At 38.2% G+C, this 20,175-nt stretch overlaps 1 protein-coding gene across 1 annotated transcript in view; it reads left to right on the top strand.

The window, feature by feature from the left end:
* Positions 1 to 324: 324 nt before the first annotated feature.
* The window catches only part of BCKDHB (branched chain keto acid dehydrogenase E1 subunit beta), a 109,596-nt gene continuing 89,745 nt past the window's right edge, over positions 325 to 20,175 (top strand). The window contains exons 1-3 of the mRNA XM_059468572.1: positions 325 to 478; positions 2,942 to 3,019; positions 5,582 to 5,650. Coding sequence (XP_059324555.1) covers positions 343 to 478; positions 2,942 to 3,019; positions 5,582 to 5,650 — 283 coding nt within the window. The 5' untranslated portion in view covers positions 325 to 342. The remainder of the gene's footprint in view (positions 479 to 2,941; positions 3,020 to 5,581; positions 5,651 to 20,175) is intronic.

The following is a 20,175-nucleotide window of genomic DNA, read 5'->3' as shown; positions in this document are numbered from 1 at the left end:
TGTCCCGGTAACTGTGAGGGCGCAGGAGCAGCGCGCTCCCGCCCTCACGGCGCGCTCACGGCAGCCGCGCGCCGCGCGCGTGCTCGTGCTCGTGCTCGTGCCCGTGCTCGTGCCCGTGCTCGTGCCCGTGCCCGTGCCCGTACCCGTGCCCGCGCCCGCGGCCCCCCCAGGCCACCCCCCCCGCGCTCACGCAGCAAACCGCAGCAAACCCTACCCTCCCTCCACCCACCGCGGAGCCGCCGCTGATTGGTGCGTGCCCCCGCGGCGCTGGCCAATGGGAGGGCGGCCCAGGACCCCGCCTCTTTAGAACGCGCAGCCGGCGGAGGGCCCGGCATCGCGGCGATGGCGGCGGCGGGGCGGGCGCTGCGTGCGGCGCTCCCCGCCGGGCTCTGGGGCCGCCTGGCCCCGCTGCCGGGCGCTCCCCGCCGGACCGCCGCGCACTTCTCTTTCCAGCCGGACCCGGCGCCCAGCGAGTACGGTGAGAGCGCGGCTGGCCGGGGTCCACCTCGCAGGCCGGCCTCAACCTCGCTCTGCCGCCGGGTCCGTCCTGTCACCCCCGCCTTCTTGGCGGAGGCCGCCAACAACCCCGTCCGGGACGGGAGGGAGGGAGGCAGAACCCGCCCAGGGCCCCGTGGGGCGCTGCCAGTCGGGCCGGGGCCGGTGGGCGCATCCGCACGGCCGCGTGACCCCGCTGTGTCCTCGGCCCTTCCAGCCGCGGGTTGAGCCAGAAATCCCGGCCTCGGGGTGGGAAGGGCCCGTGGGCCGCTGGCGGGGCCGGCAGGCCCCCTCGACAGTGGGGTGGCGAAATGGCTCGGGCTGTCGGAGCCACAGCTGCGCTAGATGGGCCCATCGTGGGCTCAGACCTGCCAGGCCGTCCTCGGCCCCTGTCCTAGACCAAAAGCTTCTAGCAGTAACTTAGTGAATTGACAACTGTCCTGGTTTTTGTATTGCGTGCTTAGGTCATGAGTGTGATAATAAACCTATGGTGAATAAAGACTGCTGTCCGCCGAAAGGTTCGAGGTCATCCTCGTGGTCACATGGTTGAGAGTAAACACAGATAACTTGGGAATGAGCAGCGCATGGCGTTTGACTTTTATTTCTGAGATGCATCCCTGGAAATGGCTAGTGCTGAGTTTTCCTGGAAGAAGCCTGCCAGCTGCAGAACAGCTGTTTCTATCACGTGAACCTCACTGTCCTCCAGAAAACTTGTTACTTGGTTGGATGCCTTGGTGTTGCTTCTTGATTAGGACCAACAGAAACAGAGTTTCCCTTAGTGACAAAGATGTACAGGCGACCGGGTGCCACGTGGGGAAGCTCGTGTATGGCAGGTCCCTGCTTGAGACCATGCAAAGAAGCTCTGGAGTGGCATGCCAGTTACTGCCATTAATTAGTAGAAATCTAATTCCCTGTGAGTCAAAATACACTTTGAAATTCTGTGAAAAGCAGTGGAAGTGAGATAAAATTATGGCAATGCTGGTCCTGATATTGTTGAGCTATTGCTTTTCCAACTTCACAGCTCAAATCTAAAAGGCACAGTTTGTTCCCCCTTTCCTCTGTGGGCCTTATACAAAGGCCTGTGTTGTAAGCAAGAGAAACAGGTTAGAACTGTCATGGTGAGGAGTTTCTGAAAGTTGCTTAAGTAATAGCCATTTATTTATATCAAATACTGGAAGGATGGTATCTTGTAGGAAAGATAAGATAACCTAAGTACTAATGTGGACAACTAGGGAAAGAGAAGCATCTGCTATTCCTGAGCTTTTCTTCTCTTGAATTTGTGAATTTTGTTAGGGCTTTTGTATAACTTGAACAGTTCCCATAACATTTTCTTTTCCACATTTTCCTCTCCTTAAAGGGCCACCTAAAGTATAAGTGAAGTTACCAAGCATAGGAATGTGTAGGAATGCAACTATGCAGCTCCTCAGGTGTGGTGTGACATGAGTCTAACAAAAAATACTAACATTATTTAAAGACTTAGAAGAAAGGGAAGGTGAATGGTTGTTGAGAGGTACTATAATTACTGGGAAAAGAATGTAGTTCACCTTTCTGAATTCTAACTCCCGTTAGTTTGTGTGGGATCTTCATCTAATAATCTTATTTATCTCTTTAATTTTACACACTCTGTGTGTTGGTAGGTAGAATTCTCCTGGACTGTGGCTTCTAGTCGTGACTTCAGAGGTTTTGCCAGTTAAAGATCTATCAAATGTCAGCCAAGCAATTTCTTACTTACTTGGTTTCTTTTAAGAATTATTTTATTTGCTTGGAGAGTCTGAATTGGTCACAGTAGTGAGGACTAGGCTACTGTTTTGGTCCATCTTTGCTTTCAGGTCTTCTTGTTTTTCCCAAAAGTGCTGGAATGAAGAAGGGCATTCTGGTAGCCTTTGTTTGAATTAAACAGCTTGCTTTACTTCAGTACCAAGTTTCTTTCTTTGAAGTATGGATTTGAAGCTTCAGACACTTACTAACTGCAGTGCAGAGAGCAGGCCAGTGGTCTAGAAAATTTCTGATAGTAATAGATGTCTGTAAATGGGAAAGACTGGAGCTTCAAGAAATGTGATTAAAGAATGATAAAGTAAGCTTCAGTAAATTTTAGTAAGGGGATTATCCCAGTTCTCAAAACAATAATATGTTGGTTTCTTCCTTTGAAAAGGAAGGCATTCTTCCCAGTGCTTGAGCTTTGCAAAGCTACATTTGCTCCAGGCAAGAGCATAGTTTTTTGAAAAAGGAATTGGAAGTGGAATTATAGTCCTTGGGAAGGCCAAGTATACCATGCTCAATCCCATCTATCCCATAATTTAATTTTATTCAACAAATGAATCTTGAGTATTCCTAGCAGAGATCTTGTTTTTGATGGTTAAGTTTTTGGACATGTTTGCACCAGTGTTTTCTAATGTACTTCATGTTTTGAACCAAATTAAATTTCGGAATGATCACTTTCACACAGGGCAAACTCAGAAGATGAATCTCTTCCAATCCATAACAAGTGCCTTGGACAATGTTTTAGCCAAAGATCCAACTGCAGGTACCTTATACTTGTTAGTGTATTTTGCTTTATATAAATTGTGTTTTGGTTTGCCTATCTATGTATAATATTTAATGTATTTCTTATGGCCTGTGAAGTTTTTAAATAAGTTATTACTACACTTCGATCTCAAATCTTAAAAATATGTCGCATTAACAGATAACTAACGGATTATATGGTCTAAAATGCAATTGTATCTTCTGTATTAGCTCTGTGTATTTCACTTGAAAGTGAGGACAGAAGATACATTATTTACCATGTTTAAAGTATTACTGATGAGAACTGTCCTTGAGGGCATCTTGAGTCCCACTAGTCAGAGTTTTAAAAATGTAAACATTACTTTACATTTCTTAAACTTTCTGTTCCCTAAAACTGGTATTTTTTATGAGCCCATATATTCCTCACTCTGTACATTCTGCTTTCTTCCCTGCCCTCCAAAATGAATTTATAGCTTTACTGTTTTCTGTTCATTGTTGTCCATAAGCAGTGTAAGATTTCCTAGGCTTTTGTGGTCTGGATAACCCATGACTTGGAAGATGCTACTTCATTATAGCAGGATTTAAAAGCCTTATTGTAAACTATTGCACAAAACTATTTACTCCACTTTTAATTCTTATATATAACAGGAGGTCTTTTGCTTCTGTTGTCCCAACAAAGGCATGATGATGGCCAGATATCTGAAAGAGATGCTTCATGCCATGAACACACAGCTGCTAAGGCTGCATCATCTTGTGTAATTTTGGGTTTGCTTTTTAGTTTGTTAGTAGCCCTTTTTGTCACTGCTTGAATCACTGCTCAGTCGAAATTTTGACCAATTGTCTAATCTGTTGGAACAAATTCTTGTGTGTGTTGTGTGCAGTACTATGCCTGTATATGTTCCCTCTCAATCTCAGCTGTTCTATATGCTCCTCAGTTAGGTTAAATTTAGACAACTGAGGGTAAATTAGGGCCAAGAACAGATTTTATTGCCATTTCTGTAGAATCAGCCTTATAAAAGCAAGTAGTGTTAGTCCATCAGGAGACTAGACTCATATATAATCTTGAGCCTTTAGAGAACCAGTTGCTCTAAGGTTCCAGTCTTGCTCCTCAGCTTTGCAGGGCTTAGTCTTTGTAAAGCCCTTTGCAAGACCTTGTTGGTGTTCTCCAGTCCAGATGTGAGTTCTCAGAATCACCACACTTACTGAACTAATTTGGACTTTTCACAATGGAAAACATGTCCTTCATATGTTTTTAGTTGTATGGGAATTGAGCAATTGTTGTTTAAGTGTGGAAATCCTCATATTTGTGTTGATCAGAATTAAAATGTCTCCAAGAAAATACATTTCAGTGGCTGAACTGAATGAGTAAATCCATTTGAGTTTGTGAATACCAGCATTAAATGGGAATTTATTTTGTAGATGCCAGCTGGCTCAAAAGTCAGCCATATGAGTAACTTGCAAAGATTTTAAGTACATGAAACCCCACCCAAATTATTGTTAAAAATTAGAGAAGTGATTTAGGGACATAGTGCAATCATACACACGATGAGTGTGTTCGTTTTACGGCTTTATAGAATTCATTTTTCTTTAAGTGGTGTCACTGATGTGATTAGCACAAGTATGCTAATCCCTTTTAGTGATTCCAATGTGAAATTTATTTTATTTAATTAAGAACAGTATTTGAAAGGCAAGAAGGTTAACTTATTATTTTGTGTCCTTTAGAATATGGAGAATATTGAAGAATTGTGGAATAATCAGAACTGACCCTGGTTCATGCAAACAGCTATTGGTGATATTGCTGCACATCTTACATGCTTAAAAATTTTAATTGGGCAATAGTTGTTTCTGTGAAGCACATAACAAAACTGTTTTAAGAAAATTAGACATAACCATCCCCTAAATTCAAGGAAAAAACCCCACAAATAGATTAGTTGATATGAAGCCAAGTTTTAAAGGCAAATGCTTTAAGTAATAAAACTTTATTAACTACAAGAATCGTAGTGTTAAATACTGAGAACTGTCCTAGTTATTAAGTAGTCATGTTTTCTGTAGAGGAGTTCCTTTGAAGTCACTCTTCAGGGTCTGGCAAGTATGTTTGGAGAAGGCTTGACATTTAATATTGGATTGATATTTTGAAAAAAACTTCAATTTGATGGTTTTCAAAACATTGTATTTATTGAAGTCTGTGGATGAAGAATGAAAATGGTTACCAGTTGAAGCAGAAGGCTTAATTTCAATGACTCATTTGTGACTGAGTGTAATTGCTTTCTGGAATTTTACTCATTTTTAGACACAGTTTTAGACACTGTGTTACTATAGGATATTTCAAAAAAGTAGGTAGCTAATAAGCCTAACAGAATAATTGTCATGAATTCTGTTTTAAGACAGCTGTGTTCTGATTCCTCATTAACCTTTGTTCTTCATTTGTTATAGTCAGGCTGTGCATGAGAAATTCTTAGGTCTAGATAAATCTTGAAGTGAAATGAAGTGTTAGGAGTTACTTTTGTTAGTGTCTCATATAAAAGCCTTTGAAAGTAAGATGTGTTTGAGTAATGTTAGCCTCCCCTGCTTTTATTATTTTCAGTTATATTTGGTGAAGACGTGGCCTTTGGTGGAGTCTTCAGATGTACGGTTGGCTTGCGAGACAAGTATGGTAAGTTGATGTAATTTATAAATCTGACATCAGTTTCATATTAACATCACTGCTCTTTTTTTTACCCATTTTGCTGTGAGAAGTGTTGTTACTGGAATGCTAAAAAACCGTAAAATCAATGTTTCATGTATGCAGGCTAATTAGTGTATAGCATTTTACAGGTCTTGGAAACTGGTTGTGGAGACAGTAACATGATACAGCTTTTAATTTGGCAATTGCTACTCCCCCACTGGGCTGTTACAGAGAATAAGAGGTTATAACATATTTAGTTTCAGCAGCTTACTTTCTTCAGGGCACAGAGATGACTTGGACCTTTGGCAGCAAGTGATTAAATCTATTTAACGATAATTAAGATGCGTTACAGCCATGTCGGAGAACAAACATCCACATTTTTTTGAGTAAACCAAAAAGAGAGAGGATGAAGACTATACTTCTAAGAAGTTTCAGAAGCACAACCATATTTTGTTGCCTTGCTTCTCTGCTTCAGTTATTATGTAGATGTTCTCTTGCTCTCTAGTTTACACATTAGTGATAGAACTTCTGTTAGCTTTGATCTTCAGTGCTGCTTGTTGAGACTGAGGTATAGTTCTGTAACTGGTGTGATATATTGACTGTGGGTACTAGACTCCATATGAAAATCAGGCCTCTGAGGCAGCAACCAGTTGCTGGAAACACAGGCAACAGATGTTATTTGGGAAGTAAGTAAAAGAAGCAGATGGTTGCATAAGCAACCTTCTTGGGTTTTAGTGAACATCTCCAGTTTAAAAGACAGAGGGGACAAACTTTATATTGTTAGGGTAGTGCTGTGAGGGGTCATTTGATTGGTTTTTTGATGTAAGACAGACATAAAATATTGGCATGAAGAAAAGATATTATTTAATCTTTGTAGTAATATTTTATTGGTAGTGTATTCCAATGTGCCAGTGCTGTTCAAAGACTGTGACAGCCCTGACTGAGCACAGGGGGTCTGTTGAGGGTGTGCAAAGGACTGTTTACACTGTGCTAATCAGCAAGATAAGCAGCAGTCACAGCACATCAGCAGTCTAGCTAGGGTCAGGTTTATTTCATGGGTATAATATCAATGATTTTTAATGAGATTTTTGAGGAAGCTATTATGTGACTTCAGGAATATTTGGAAAGAACTTCTTTAAAATGTGAGAGGGAACATGGGAATTGTACTTATATATTGTACTTATATATCTTATAATTGTAAGTTATACAACTTACAATTGTACTTACATGAACATTGAACAAGGACTAATTAAACTAGTATTGCCATTTGCTCAAAAAGGGTACTAACCTCTTCAGAGTGAATAAGAGGAAATACAAGTTTGAACAGGAAGAGAGTCTGAAAATAAGGTCCTGATTTTAGGACTCACTTACAGAATGGGAATTCAGTTTTGTAAGGCAGATAAGAGGACACAGATAACTCGGCTTCTTTGTTCACTGACAGTGAAATTCTGTAGAAAACAGACAGTGGCTGAAGAGGGAATGGCAAAGATGAACTGGAGCATGTACTGAAAATATAGTTAGAATGCTGAGGAGAAACAGAAAAGACTGAAAGTGCAAAAATTGAAAGAATACAGTGTTTTGAGGGGTGTGTCTGCCTATCAGTGCAATCTCAGAGATTAAATAAGTTCTAGATGGAATGCTTGTATTATGAAAAGGCTAGACTCCCTGTAAAATAAGGAGGAATTGCAGATGGAAGTGACGACCAACCAACCTGATGAATCTTATGAGGCAGATAACCTACACTTACTGACTCTTTCCCCATCCCCCTCCTGAATTTACTGTCAAATTATAGTGGGTGATGCAAGTAACATAATGTGATGTTGTTTCTCTATGTTGATATAACATATAAAGGTTTTTTTTCCTTCTATCCTGGAAGAGGAGCTGACTTTTGTTTCATTTGTTTACTTTCTTTTTCTCTGTAGATAATTAAGATCACTAGGTGGCAGTCTTTGCCTGTAAGTTGTTATTTTGATAAAAACTGATAGTTCATTTTAAAGCACTTCTATAGAGGTTAAGGTCTAAATATAATCTAATATTATAGTAGGAAGAACTACAATATAGTAATACTCAGTAGTAGTATTACAGAGATGTTGGTTGGTGTCCAGAATGTTGCTGAAGTCTCTCTGGAGAGACAGAAAAAAATTTGCTTTTAGAATAAATTCGTCATTAAATAGAAAAGCTGCTTATTTTTTTTTTCCAGTGGAGAGTTACATTGTATAAACATAGCTAGAGGCCTGTACTAGTAAGTGAAGGAAAGCTCATTGACTTTTTAAGGAAATAAATGCAACCTTTTGAGCATATGAATTTTTAATGTGCTGCCAGGAATTATGTTTAAAAATATTTAATTAAGGAATGGTATGTAAGTCAGTCAGTGTGTGGAAATTTAATTTTCATGATAGTGTGACTAAAGATGGTATATTTGTTCCTATGCATCTTATGTCAAGGTCTAAAATACATTATTCCAGTTTTCTGGCATTGAGTTGAATGTTTAAAAATCTGTCACTGTATAATTCTGAAAATGAGTAGACTTTCTGAAGTATTTATGCAGAGTACTCCTTTCAGTTAAGGGAAATAAGTGTTGTACAGTTTTTTTCCTTTGTCCCCTCTCTCTGATCTGGTACCCTGGAAGGCATATTCATGTTTTATTTTCTATCTTCTTCCCCATCACCCTCTGACAGGTTTTTGATTGTCACTGTTTTCCAGAAGTTACATCCTCTAACCATTAGAGTATCTTTATTGAAATAAGGAACGTGTGCTGTTCCATAGTCCTGCTCTCTGGAGGTGTTTCCTGTCCTTAGAACAGTGTGATGTAAACTGCCTACTGTGTTTCCATAGCCTAGGTAATGTGTGCAAACATTTTAAATTTTTTTTAAAGGCAAGTACATTATTATGCCAATCCTTCAGAGAAAATGCTGTCCATTTGTTTTTGAGTCTGCAAATGGATTTGAAACAACTATCTTGGAATGGGAGTATGCGTCCTGTTGCTCTGCCTGAAGTGTCAAATAAAGTAGCAACATGTAAAGATCAGTATCATCCACATGACAGAAATATAGAGGAGATCAGAGGTAGGAATTAGATGATAGGAGGTAAAGAAATGGGAGGAAAAAACACAGGTACAAGTGGAGAAATTGGACAGAAGTGAAGACTGAGAAATAAGAATAGCAGACATAGTGATTGGCAATAGTGATGTAACTCAGAAGAATGCTAGGGCAGGTGTTTTTTGAATAACTAAAAAAAAAAAGAAAAAGACCTCTCTATCCTACTGTGGCTAAGAAGTGAAAATTACATACACCTACAGCTTGAGGGTTTCCTGATCTCTAAGTGCCTCTGTGGTCATTTGGCCTCTGTGGTGATTTTTCTTTCATACAATTCTGGTCTGCACTTGAAGGGAGAATCTAAATGTGCACTTGCTGCCATGTCAAAAGATTGTCCTTAGCAAGGGTAAGGATCAGGAGCTTTCTGACTATTTCATAGCTTGATATTTTGAGATTGTGGAATAGGATCAGTCCTTGCTCAGAACTCTGAGAGTCCAACAGAAGAAAGGTGAGCTTGGCAGGTCTTTCCCCATCGCAGTGCTTGAGTAGGAGCTGACTTATTTTGGTGTGTATGTTCACTTTTTCAGATGAAGTTTGCATACTTTTTGAGGTTCCACTCAGTTCCCTATTGTGCAGCAATCTGCAGTTCCTTGTCATGGAATGTCCTTCTGTTTGCCATCAAAGGAGTCTAGGTGACTGTATAAGTTAGATAAATTAGTAGATTAGTATTTACAGGCCTGAATAGATTGTTTTCTAAGTTTTTGAGTTATTGAAAATTATTTTTGACTGAAAGAGTAGTGTAAATGAGTCTTTTACTTTTCAGTAGGGAATTCCTGAATAATGCTATTTTAATTCCCTTGCAATTATTTGCAAATACAGGTAGAATGTGAATACATTGAATGGGAGTTTTTATTTCAAAGATTGTCTCAGTTCCAAGAGGATGTCACTGTGGTATCTTCTACCAGAAGCAAATGCTTGCCCAGGGTGTAAGAGACTTGGCCTAATGATGTCCCTCAGGAGTTCTGAACTTACTTCACAAAGAGTTGACTGAGATGCCAAAGCTGATCTTTGTGAAGATACAGCAGCAGTTGTTCTTTTGAAATATTTTGGAATGAATTTGTCTTTTGCTCGTGTGGTTAATGTCTCACTGTTTGGGATCCTCTGTGTGATCACAGCATGAACAAGAGGAAGATAGGGTTCTTCCTTTCTGGTTAATGTTCCATCACTGATTGGAGAGTTTTTGACTCATGGCTTTTTATTTTTTATCTATTCTGTTTGGTCTCTGTTATTGCTGTTCCCCTCTTTTTGTGTCTCAGTGCACACAGAGATGTAGTGCCCACAGCAGCTTATGATACCCTCAAACACAGTCAATTAGAACAGAGTGCTTTCCCCAAGGTTTCTGTGTAACACTGCTGAAATGTTCTAGAGGGATGTTTGCCACCTTTATTAGCAATGCAGTGTTGGCTGTCAGTTTGTCAGCCTGATTTAGTCCCCAAGTTTTTTTTCTAATCTACTGCTGTGCAGCCACTAATTCTTTGCTGGGTGGATGCTTGATAAAATGAAACTTGGTAAGAACAACTGTGTGTCACTCCTATATGTACGTAGGATAAAACAAAATCAATCTCAGATCATTTCCTTTTAGGTAATACTGAGGTACACACATGGCTAGAGACATTAATACATGCAGATAGTAGTAAATGTGTAATAAGCAGCTTCGTTGTTTTCTCCTTACTCATTTTACAGTTTTGTTATGTAGAGTGGAAGGGGAATGCACAAGTAACTTGAAATTTAATTCTCTTTTTCCCCTAATATTTTCAAGTTTATAGGATTTTTTTTATATATAATCCTTCCTGTGCTTTATTATTATTGTTATTATTTTGATGCAGCTAGGAGTGTAAATATAGCTGCTAGGATTATTTTCTTCCAAACCATAGATTTAAAAAAGTGTGAAATAGATGGGGAGCAGATGGTAAACACTAATTTCTGTCTCTTAACTAAGTTCAGGATATTCTCTTGCAAACTGATAAATTACAGGCAAAAAAGGAACATCAGGAGAAGAGGTAACACTTGTATTGAATCCTGTGAGGACAGGGAGAGTTGAATCAGAAATTTCCCCTGTGGCAAGTTTCAAACTCAGCAAAAAGCAAGTAACTGAACTACATATGAAACCACAGTTGTAGCTGTGAAAGAAAATAGTATCCTTATGTTCCTTATGTCAGGATGACCTAGCCACATTAGCAATCAGCTGGATGCTTTAATAATGATTTTATTTATCACTTCCATATTTGTTTTTCTTTTCTTTCTCTCCTCCTTACAATATTTTCTTTCTGAAGCACAGGGTATGTTTTAGGACACATCAACTGGCAAAGGCTGTTTTTAGCCTTCAGTGGTGAAGTTTCTCTGGCTTTCCTACACATATGGTCCCAGTGCAGGATTATTGTTATGATTTGAAGCTTTTCTTTATTGATCAATTTCTCTCAACTCTGGTTGCTGCAGCTGGAAGATATAGGGCATCCAAAACTGGATACTTTACTCATGTGTTTTATTGAGTAAAACCTGGTTGCTTACAGCTCTCTGTTCTTACATCCCAAGATAATGCTAGCTTGTCTTGAGCAATAATGTTTATTTACAACAACTGATCCACTGTAATCCCTGGTTGTTATTCTGTAGATCTTGTGTCTAAGATGTAAACACCTGTGTGAGTTTTCAGGGAACACTTCATTCTCAGTAAATCAATAGTTTATTTATAGTCCAGTAAACTAATTCATAAGTCTTTGTTTATTTAGCCAGGAGATGGCTGTACTTAGCCATGCCCAAAGGGCACCAGCTTTTCTAAAAAAATAGTAGTCATTCTTTGAAGATAAGTATTTGCTTGAGCATAATATTATTCTATGAGCTTTAGCTATAGAGAACTCCTGAAAGCAAGTTCTGTGTTTTAAATAAAGCCTATGGAGGAAAGCATGAGTGAGAAGATAGAGTTGTTCACATGTTTTTATGGTATTTGGTGAAGGTTGTTGGCTGAAGTTTGGATGTGCTTGCAAAAACTGCTTAAGGTCCTGATGGCTTTTAGTAGCATGAAATGATGGGAGAACCTTTTGAAGTTGAGCTAATAGGAGTATATATAGTATAGGGTTGTTTTTAAAGCAATTCTGATAGTTTGCCTCCAAAATACATAAAATACTTTAAAATGTTTATATTGTGTATATTTTTGGTAGTGATTTCACGAAGTTTTTTATTGTGTAGACCACGCTTAATTGACTGGTAAGGTAGCAGATATCTGTTAATGGAGATTCTGGGTTTCTGTGGTGCCAAATGTTACAGTGCAAAGGTAAGAAGTACAAGAACACAATTTGGATGGGCTGTAATGCAATATATTAAGACAGTGTGTTCTGCCTCCCAAAAGCTACTAGTAGGTGGGTCTTAATTCAACAGGTGGGAAGACACTCTGAGGTTTTTATGTGGAATTTTGAATCAGTAATCATGGTGTTTTTTACATTCTTTAGAACGTAACCATAGACTATTATGAGGAAGAGGAAAAACTCAGCCTAAAGTAGCATAAATGTTAGGGCTTCTCTCTATAAGCAGATAGAAAAATGTTATCTTGATGCTTAAAAGCAGACTACAAGCTTGCTGGAGAAACATGTTTCTTCTTTGGCACAGGTACTGGTCCTTTCTAAAACATTGCATGTGGTAGAAGGAAGGAGTTCAGAATTTTTGACATCATGGATGTAAGCTAAGGGTGGAACATTTCATTCAGAGTTCAAAATGACTACTTGTGTGTAGATTGAGTAAAACCTAAATAGCCTGGGGTTTGGTTATCCTTATTTCTTTTTGCATAGATTTAAGTGAAGAATTCTGCAGTTTGCTTGCCTGGTTCTTCCAGAACAGTTTGGCAAGACCTGGATTTGTTCTGATTTATATAAATGTCTTTGATCAGTAACATCTGGAGAATGTGTTCCGGACTCATTACGCAATAGTACATTTTGTTCATTTTCATCTTAAATAGCCAATTCTTTTTTGAAGATTTACAGTTAGAAGGAAAGTTATTTGAAAACTTGGTAAAATGTAAAAACTTGGTAAAATGTAGTATGTCTTTCTACATGTTTTTTATCTGTGGGATAATAATATAAATCAGTCACTGTTGTAGCTAAATGGCTTTTATTTTAGTTGTGTTTTCCTTTTCTTTTTAATTGTTCTGATAGTGTGCCTGCTGTGAAAACTGTATTTTATTTATTTGGGGCTTGCTAATACTTATTATGTTTCTTTGCCTATGTTTTAAACCTGTTTGAGGGAAAGATAAGGAATATATTTTTTAATATAGAACTTGATATTCAGTGTAGAGTAAAAAGAGAAAGCTGTTCTCACATTTTTAAGATATTTCAAGATAGATTGCTGGGCAAAAAAGTATGTGCTGCTGAACTTCATAAAAATGGAATTTTCCACTTCAGAAAATACTTGTAGTGAATCATGTAAAAACAGTATTTTGATAATATCATGTCGAGGAGGATGAAACTTTATGTATTAAAGACCCAAGATGGAATTGATGAGCATAACTAGTCTTTGCAGTCTGTGTTAATATGAGGTCAGAAGCACATTTTGTGTACTTTCTTTTAGACATCTCTCTTTATGCCTTTGCAATTCCTTAGGTGGAATGAAATGATTCTCAATTTCTTTGGTTAGTCCTGTGATTCCCTCTGTTTATCTGTATGTTTATTTATCCCACTCATCAGCTGGGGTTAGTTCAATATGTCTGCTGTTTTTTCTACTCTGAGTTTGGTGGTAAGAGGGTGGTAATTTCAATTTAAGAAGGTTCTGCAGGCTTTATTACAGGGAATAAAACTCTCAAGAGTTTTCTTGGAAGTAATTTGCTTGAAGCCTGAAAGGGTGGAAAAAAATCAAGAGTAGTATCCAAGTTTGGGAATTGTTTACCCAGATTTGCAGCAGAAGCACTTTGAGGTGCAGGTTAATCTTATTTTGACTTGATTCAGAGCCATCTTTCAGTGACCAGCTTGATATAACCTGCTAGTCATTTATTATAGAAGATCTCTTTTCTTTTTAGTTTGCAGAAACATTATTAAATCCTCAAAACCTGGCACAGGGTTTTCACACTTAGATGGAAGCACCAAGTATAGACTACTTTATTAATTTTCCCCTTGCACATGCTTTGCATTATAAAAGGCCAGGCACGGTTACCAGTGAGATTTGTAAGATGGTTTTCATTACTGCAGGTTTCTGGTCATTGAGCTCTTTGCTCCTGAGTACTTCTACAGCAGCATGAAATCCTTGCTCTTGTTTTAAGAATACTTGCTTCACAATTCCAGGTAGATCCAGCATGCTTTCACATTTACTATAAAATACATCTACACTACCGATACTGAGGAATGTGAGAGAGGGTAACTGGTATTATTTAACATTTTTGCCTACTTCTTGATTTGTCATCCACATGGTGTGTGCAGCTTATTACAGGAGAATTTTCATTGACAGGTTGCAAAAATTAGCTTTGACAACTGTTGTGTTTCCTGTTGGATCTCTGTCATGTCATGTCATGTTGCAGACGATGTGAAAATGCATGGAACTGACCTAAGCCTTGTAATTTAAGCTGGTATGTTGTCCTCTGCATATACTCACCTATAAGTATTTGGTAGATGTCAATTTTGGGGCATAGCTTCGTCTGGCATATCTTCTCATGTCAAACTGTATGCCAGTTATGCTTTTCTGCAAGTGTGCTTCTCACGCAGCAAAAGTTTTTTGTAGTTGACAAAGGAATGTTGTTAATCATAGCTGGAAGAATATTTGAATGCTTTGTCCAGTTAGGCATTGCTCTTTTTTTTATTTAGGCTGCCACTGGGTGTGTGAGCCAGATGATGAGGAGGATTTCAGTGTGCAGTGGGCAGCCTGCATGAATGTTTAAAGTAGCAGTTCCAGCTCAAAGTGTCCTCAGCGAGTCATTCTCTTACTCAAGATGATGTGTTTTCCTTCCAAGAGCTCATTAGATCACAACTACTCTTTCACCTCCTCTTCCTCCAAGAGTCTCTTAGAAAACTAAAAAGAAATTCTTGTGAGGAAATCTGCCACTGAGATGTGAGCATCTTTTTAAATATTTTCCTAAGAGTATGGATCTGACTGAGTACTATTTTATTGATGTCATGAATTGCTTCCATGAACAAGCCAGGTAAAAAGGACAAGCATAAAAAGTTTTGGCAGTCAGCATGAAGCCCTGCTTGGGGCTGTTAATAAACCATAGAGAGATGTAAGGAGATGACCTTGAAAGTCATCTGTTTAGAACCAGTCAGTACTCAACACAGAGTTTAGTTTGCTTGTGATCTTGTCCAGGTGAGTTTTGAACATGTGCAAGGCAGGAGCTTCTACAACCTCTTGGGACAGCTTATTCCACCATGTGACTACTGTCATAGTGAAGATTCTTTCTTTTTTATAATTCGTTTACTTTTTTGCATCATTCTTTCACTTGACACTGTATACCTGAAAAGAATCTGCTCCTCCCCCTGTTCATATTACTGCTTGGCTGCTCTTCCATTGTGGGAGGATTAAATGACTTGCAAGGTTACCAGCATTCAAAGCTAGAGCCAAAGCTTTGAATTAACCTCCCCCAACTCGTCCCACTTCTTCCCTGAGAAAGGGAGAGAATAACATAATATATTTTAATATTTTTGTTTTATTCTTTAGCTTTCAGTGGCTGCTAGTTTGTCACAAATGACAGGAAATCTGAACTGGGGGAGAGGGCTAAAAATGAAATCTTCACTCTTTGCTTTAGGAAGGCAGAGGTATCTATGGAGTTTTTCTGGGTCTTCTTTAATCCAAAATTCTGTAAGCCTGACAAGGACATTATTAATCTTATATTCATGCTGTGAACTTTCAGAATTTACTAAGTTTTAGTAGAAAGTTTTCTTTCCAAAGCTGAAATTTGGTAACTGTGCAGATTATAAAAATTTCTGTCCATGGTAACCTTTTCTTTGTACTTCAGCAGTTCTCCTGACTGATTTGTATTTGTAGTCAGTGAGAGTGAGGGTTAAATGCAAATGCAGTAAACAGGCTTTTCTCCTGAGGGAATCTTGGGGGAGAGGAGGTGAAAGTGTACTTGTGATCTAATAAGCTCTTAGAAGAAAAATGCATCATCTTAGGTCAAAGAATGTCTTGTTGAGAACACTTTGAGCTAGAACTGCTAGTTCAAACATTCATGTTTCTTCAAATGTATGATTTAGTAACTGGGGAAGACTTAAAAGGAAAATATATCTTTCAGCTGTTCTAAATTTCCAAATTACTTGAAGAGCTTTTCTCAAGTGTTGGATATGTCAGTGACATATAATATAAACCTGTAAAGAATTCCTGTTCTTACCAGTTGCCAGGCAGAACAGGTGTCCTTTACTTTGGGCAACACAGGGGTGACAAGTGGTTCAGAAGAATGCATTTTTTGTGGGTTTTTCTGTTTTTGCCCCAAATGAAGCATAATCACCTGTGAACAAGTGAAACCAAGTAAGAAAGACTTATCTGTCATTTGATCTTCAAAACTTCTGTCTAGAAACTTCTGTCTAAAACTAGAATAGGAAGTCAGCTCCTTTGTTGCGAAATAGAGCATGATAGTGGATTTTGCAGCAGCAAAATAGGAAGAAGCTAATTTAGGTTATTGCATGCAAATCTCATTTCTGACCCTGATGTCAGTTGCTCACAGATTTTGGCAGTATGTTTTTTTGTACTAACTTTTGTATCTTACTGCCATAATGTGAATTTTTGGAATATTTAAGGAAAATATAATGGGAATGTGATGTACTTAGTTGCTAAATAGTCAAAATTTGAATGACTTTTTAATTCAAGGTAATGAAATGTTGAAATAGTTTTGAAGGCATAGGCAGTGTGTACACAGTGTGTGTGGATACATGTATTTCTTCTATTAACAGACCAGCTCACTGCACGTGACTTGGGACTTTACACTGACTTGACTGAGGGCTGAGACCTGGTCACTCAGCCCTGGGGTTGGCTGAGTTATACCAGAGGCATGGCTGGGTCCTTTAAGCCTGTTACAAATGTTTGGGCACACACAAATGTTCTTGACTTTTGCAGGATACAAGGTTAGGGAAGAACAGGAGAGGAATATAGCTAAATTCTGTAAGTTTTGTTATTCTATGCACAGTAGGTAAAACTTTAGAAGTTCAATGTATGAAATCCTTTTCATACAATCACTTTTCATCAGGTGAAGTACTGTAGCATGGATAGTTCTGGAAAAAGCAGCTTTTTAAACAACACAGCATTTAGTGTGCAAAGTTTCAAGACTGAGAGTTAAACCATCTCTGTGTCAGTGAGCCTGAAGCCCTGCTTTGGACAAGTAGCTTGGAAATTTCTATATTAAACTGTGAAGTTAATGTATATTTACTGGTATTCCCTTCAGAGCAACAGGGCCTATTTTTTTAAAGCTGGAGAACTGTGACTAGGTTATCAGTAGAAAAAATGGTAGAACAAAATTATTGAAACGAGTAAGTTGTTAGAACTACTTTTGTTAACCCAGGAGCTCTAAAATTTACTTGCTGTTTGGCTTGCCCTCTTCCATAGTATCAGAGAAATGGAAGACTACAAGTGTCACCAGTTGTAAAATGGGGTTAAAAGGGATGATGGGACCAAGAAAGCGTAAATGTTGGATAGATTGTTTTAAATGTGTTAAGAAATAAATTTAGTAGACTGATGTAGAAGTACATCTGTGAAAAATCCTAGATATTTTAAGGTTAAAAAAGGTCTTTGAAGGCAGGACTGATTGGGAATTAATAATTCCTATTTGAATTTTCTACACAAAGTCCCTGGTGAGTACCAAAAAAACTCCATCTTTTCTTTCCAGTCCTTTCTGCATGTGGAGCCTGACTGCTTTGGTTGAACTTCTAATATATTTAACTTCTTAGACTTTTCTATTTGACTTCTTATGGATGTTTTAAATGGAAGTCAATGAGATCATTGAGACAAATGAAATGCTGTCCACATATATTGTTAATACTGCTCAGTACAGACATCTTTTAAGATGTGTTATGCATTTTTTTCGCACCAGTGATGTAGCTGTATTTTGAAAACAAAGCACAGTTCTCCTTTGGCTAAATCACCAGCAGTACTCCCTAAACCACCCAAATGGTCCAGGGTGGACTTGTGCAGAGCGATATAAAATTCCTCAGAGTTGGAGCATTGGGTGGTGTGTTAACATTATAGGAGCTTTAATATTGTTTGAATATCTCATTTTTGAAGTTAAATTAAGACAGGAACATGACTTGTTGCAGAATCCTGAAATACTTTTTTCCTGATGGCTTGGAACAAATAGAGATGAAGCAGCCAAAACATTAATGCACAATAATCGACTACAAATGTCTGTAAACATGTTCTGTTAGGTTGCTATGAAACTCTTTATTCCTGGCAAATGAGAAGATGACTGTGAGACTGCCTTAAAGCTTTTGTCTCTTACACAAAGGATCTGTGGTAATTTGAACATTCATGGGATACTCTTTGTTCTGATAATCACAAAGATCACTCCTTTTTATTTAAGTAAAATTGAACCGAGTATTGCTTTTTTCTTTGATGTTTGTTCTTCATAATTTCAGATTTTCTTTGTTAGGGAACACTTCTAGAGTGTTTTTTTTTAACTTCGTGAACATGCATCTAGTCATACTCCTTAGTTATTGGGATGGAGAGATGAGAAGAATCATCCTTTATTTTCCCACAACCCTCTATGTTATGTTTGCGATATTGCTTCCCTCAGTAGCTGGCAAAGGGCACTGACCCGTTCAGGTGGCTGCAACCAGGGGTGTTTGTGAAGCCAGGCAGGTTAATTGCAATGCACACCAGTGTAATGTCTTCTGCAGGGGCTGATGCACCTGGCTGCAGAAAATGCAGAGCTGCTGCTTTCACCTGGGCTGACAAGTCACCTCCTTGAGCTGGTGTTAGTTTGTTTTGAGCTGTGTGGCTGACGCAAATCATAGGAGGAACCCATTTTAGGAAGTGTTTCTTTGTTGGTAAGGAAATGAAATATGGACACACAAAGTGTATCTCTGGGTTGTCTGTCTGCTTCAGTCAGATTTCAGCTGAAGTCTGACTCAACTAGTTTGCTGAGGATGGTGTGAATGGTGGTTTATCAAAATGGGCTTCCTTTTCATGTTTTGAAAAAAAGTGAAAAATAAGAAAATGTGAAATAAAATAGATAAAAATACATAGGCCTAATGCATTTAAATGCTAAATATTTAAATATGTTGTGTTAGTTTTAGTAATGATTTTCATGCTCTATCAATAAAAATAGAAGGTTAAAGCAACACAATACAATTTTTAATGTTTGGGAAAATGAATATATTTGTTTTATCCTAACAATGTGTATTTTTTTTTTCATAAGGGGCTAGATTTTACAAAGAAAGCCCTACTCCTCAAAACTCTGCCTGAAGTTGTTTTCTGATATAATATGTAGTAAAGTGCTTTAGGATTTTCTTTTAAGTGGTCAGTATTATTGTTTAATGCTACAATCAAAACCATTTCTGAGTAATAAATTTCATTCATTGAGTTCCCTTGCTTACTCTTTTCTGTTTTAAGTCATGGTGCTTCAGAATTGTACCTTTAGTCCTGAAAGTCCAAATTAGGTGCTTCACACTCCTCACATTACAGCTATCTTGTTGCATTTCACTTTTGCTTTAATGATTTTCACTTCATTTATTTCATCACACTCCATTGATAGCAATGTGATACCTCTCATTTAATATTTCATCAGTTTTATTAGGATGTATTTTATATTTTGAATGATAGTGTTATATGCTAGTGTGGTGGGGCTAATGTGCTTTTAAATTAATTTGTCACCCTAAATTGATATTAAAGAATTAATTTTCAAGCTTATGTCAATTATTAGTTAAAAAGCTCCTTTTACAGGATTGTTCAAATACATTTAAATTTTTGTGTGAGTTTTATTTATTTATGGAATCTGTGTATTAGGGTATTCCAGTGTACTCTGAAATATCTGTTAGTAAAGAGCAAGGCTAGGTAAGCTATAAGCCTTAGATCAAAATATGCTATAAGCAAGTGAAGTGACAAATAGTGATCTGCCAATGGACTTATAAGAAGCAGGAAAGTAGAAAGTAGGAAAGAAAATGACCAACATTACCATATGTCTTTATATTGTTAATACATTTTTAGTTTATTAAAATAAGATTTGTTTTAAGTTAAAATTAATTTGTTTCAGTGCAAGAGAAGGGAATCAAGATGGCTAATTCATGGTATGCTAGACAAATAAAAGGGAGGGAAGGAAGTGTTTGCCAAGTGTTTATGGTGTTACAGATGGATATGGGTACAGGGCTTCTGCAACTTCACAGTTGTGGTGGTAAGGCCTGGGACAGCTACACATTTACACAGGAAGTTTTTCCTCTTTTTTTGGCCATGATGTCTGTCAATGGAGAGTGTGCACCAGAGAATGCAATATAGGAACTGAGATTACAGCTCCTTCAGGAATGAGAACAA

Source organism: Ammospiza nelsoni, chromosome 3, assembly GCF_027579445.1.
Source record: "Ammospiza nelsoni isolate bAmmNel1 chromosome 3, bAmmNel1.pri, whole genome shotgun sequence".
Classification (NCBI taxonomy): Eukaryota; Metazoa; Chordata; class Aves; order Passeriformes; family Passerellidae; genus Ammospiza; species Ammospiza nelsoni.
The sequence above is the reverse complement of the archived record's forward strand: the minus strand, read 5'-3'. Positions and strand labels throughout refer to the sequence as shown.